This window comes from Amphimedon queenslandica, unplaced genomic scaffold (assembly GCF_000090795.2).
Source record: "Amphimedon queenslandica unplaced genomic scaffold, v1.1 AMPQUscaffold_6186_Cont21852, whole genome shotgun sequence".
Taxonomy (NCBI): Eukaryota; Metazoa; Porifera; class Demospongiae; order Haplosclerida; family Niphatidae; genus Amphimedon; species Amphimedon queenslandica.
The window spans coordinates 1-1,821 of NW_003553519.1; the positions used below are offsets into that span (position 1 = coordinate 1).

Sequence of the window (1,821 nt, forward strand, 5' to 3'; positions counted from 1 at the left end):
CTTTGACATTAATGTCATCATTATTAAAATTAGTTTGAATTAGGGCTAGAATTTTAAATAACATTTTAAGCTGATTCTGAGCGAAATTGCCTAGTTAAGAGCATGCACAAATATGCCAATTAAAAGAAAGATACCACAGGCTCTGTTCCATGCAAAAAATGGCTCAAAAACACCCCCACCCATTTTTATTGCGTTTTTTGAAACAAAATAATTATAATTGAATGGCTCTTTTAAAACATTCCCATATTATTATCAAAAAATAAATTACAATGACAATATCGATTCTGATTTAAGTGATCGGGTAGCCATGTACTCTTGTTAATATTTAGCTCTTAGTTTTAGCTCCATTGACGAATCAGAAACCAGCTTCCAAACATACACACCTTCATTGAATGTACTAGCTGCCAGTCTGTAAAGGAACATTAAATAATCTCATTCCCATGCCCTATAATTCCATACTCACGTTTCAGGACTGGGACTGACTATTCCTGATATCGGCCCTGCCCCTCCACCAATGTACTCGCTCAAAACAGAACCTACAAATGAATGACATAGAAATTATTACTAATAAATAACTAACAAAAATTAATGTCCTGCATTTGGTACTTATGCAAGCAAAATTACGCATATGAGTTTCCAAATAAACTTTGCAATTGGGTAGAGCTGCATGCATAAATTAGAACTAATTCTTTATATTAAGAATAGCTCCACCCAACAGCAGAAAACAGTTAATTATTCAAGATACATACCTCCAGTTGTTGTACTCCATATCTTGACAGTGCTGTCGCTGGAACAGGAAGCAACTCTAAAAAATAAATGAGAAGATTAAAAGTATAATGATACTCGGAAAAAAATAATGAAAATAAAAAATGGATATAAAAACTGAGAGAGCAGTGAGTTCATGTTAAGTCAATAACAAATCACTAACAGTTTGTCGTTGGACGAGTCGTTATCAAGGAAGAGGCAGCCGTTTACACTTCCCTTGTGACCAACCATTTCTTTAAGTGGGCCCTTACTCAGTACTCTCCTGTCCCATAGCTAGAGGGGGAGAGAGAGAGAGAGGGGGGGGAGAGAGAGGAAGGGAGAGAGAGAGGGGGAGAGACAATTTTAATTGTGACAAGTAAATTACTGTTAATACCATATAGCTGGAAAGCTTCGTGGCCAAGAACTTTCGTGGTTTTCGTGGTTTGGAATGACACCACAAAATTAAAAACCACGAAATTAAAAACCATGAAATATTTGCAGGTTGATGAGAGTTGTGGATGCTTCACTGATGATCCACGGAAATAAAAACCACAAATAGACTGGGAGCCACCAAACCACAAAAGTTTTTTGCCACGAAACTTTCTGGCTATATCTATATGGTATCTCACTCGGTGCTAATAATGTGAATAATTAATAAGCGAAATTTCCATAATGTTAAACCACTCATTTCTTACTGTTAGTTCAGCCCCTTCTCCTTGTCCATGCCCTCCACTCCCTCCAAGCAAATAGTATCCATTAGGATCTGATGCACAACATAACTAAAGAATGAGAGTGATAGAGAGAGAGAGGAGAAGGGAAAAAAAGAGAGAAGGAGGGAGAAATGAATACAAAAAGAAAAGGGAAACATGCTGTCTCTTATTTTAAAGAAACCAGGTATTTTTTTTAGCTATGCACAATAGTCAAGGTGTGACATCATTTTTAATAATTATACCGTAACTATTATCATGAGACCATCCTTAATTATAAAGCAAAACACACAAAACACAACAAACAGCACCTGCCACCATTCCTATACTTCCCGCCCACTTATAAACCGACCACATGCGTGTACGTGTA

The 1,821-nt window shown here is 36.6% G+C and overlaps 1 protein-coding gene across 2 annotated transcripts; it reads right to left on the reverse strand.

Annotated features, from left to right (window-relative positions):
- Nucleotides 1–211: 211 nt before the first annotated feature.
- LOC100633998 (WD repeat-containing protein 31-like) lies at nucleotides 212–1,815 on the reverse strand. Of its 2 annotated transcripts, none has more exons than XM_003391777.3 (5): nucleotides 1,440–1,815; nucleotides 929–1,038; nucleotides 750–805; nucleotides 464–536; nucleotides 212–409 (listed from the first exon to the last, which is right to left on the reverse strand). In XM_003391777.3, the coding sequence occupies exons 2-5, from the start codon at nucleotides 994–996 to the stop codon at nucleotides 319–321; spliced, it is 288 nt and encodes a 95-aa protein (XP_003391825.1). In that variant the 5' UTR covers nucleotides 997–1,038; nucleotides 1,440–1,815; the 3' UTR covers nucleotides 212–318. The 2 variants fall into 2 exon arrangements, with proteins under 2 accessions (XP_003391825.1, XP_019863234.1); XM_020007675.1 differs by lacking the exon at nucleotides 1,440–1,815 and adding an exon at nucleotides 1,139–1,235.
- Nucleotides 1,816–1,821: the final 6 nt, after the last annotated feature.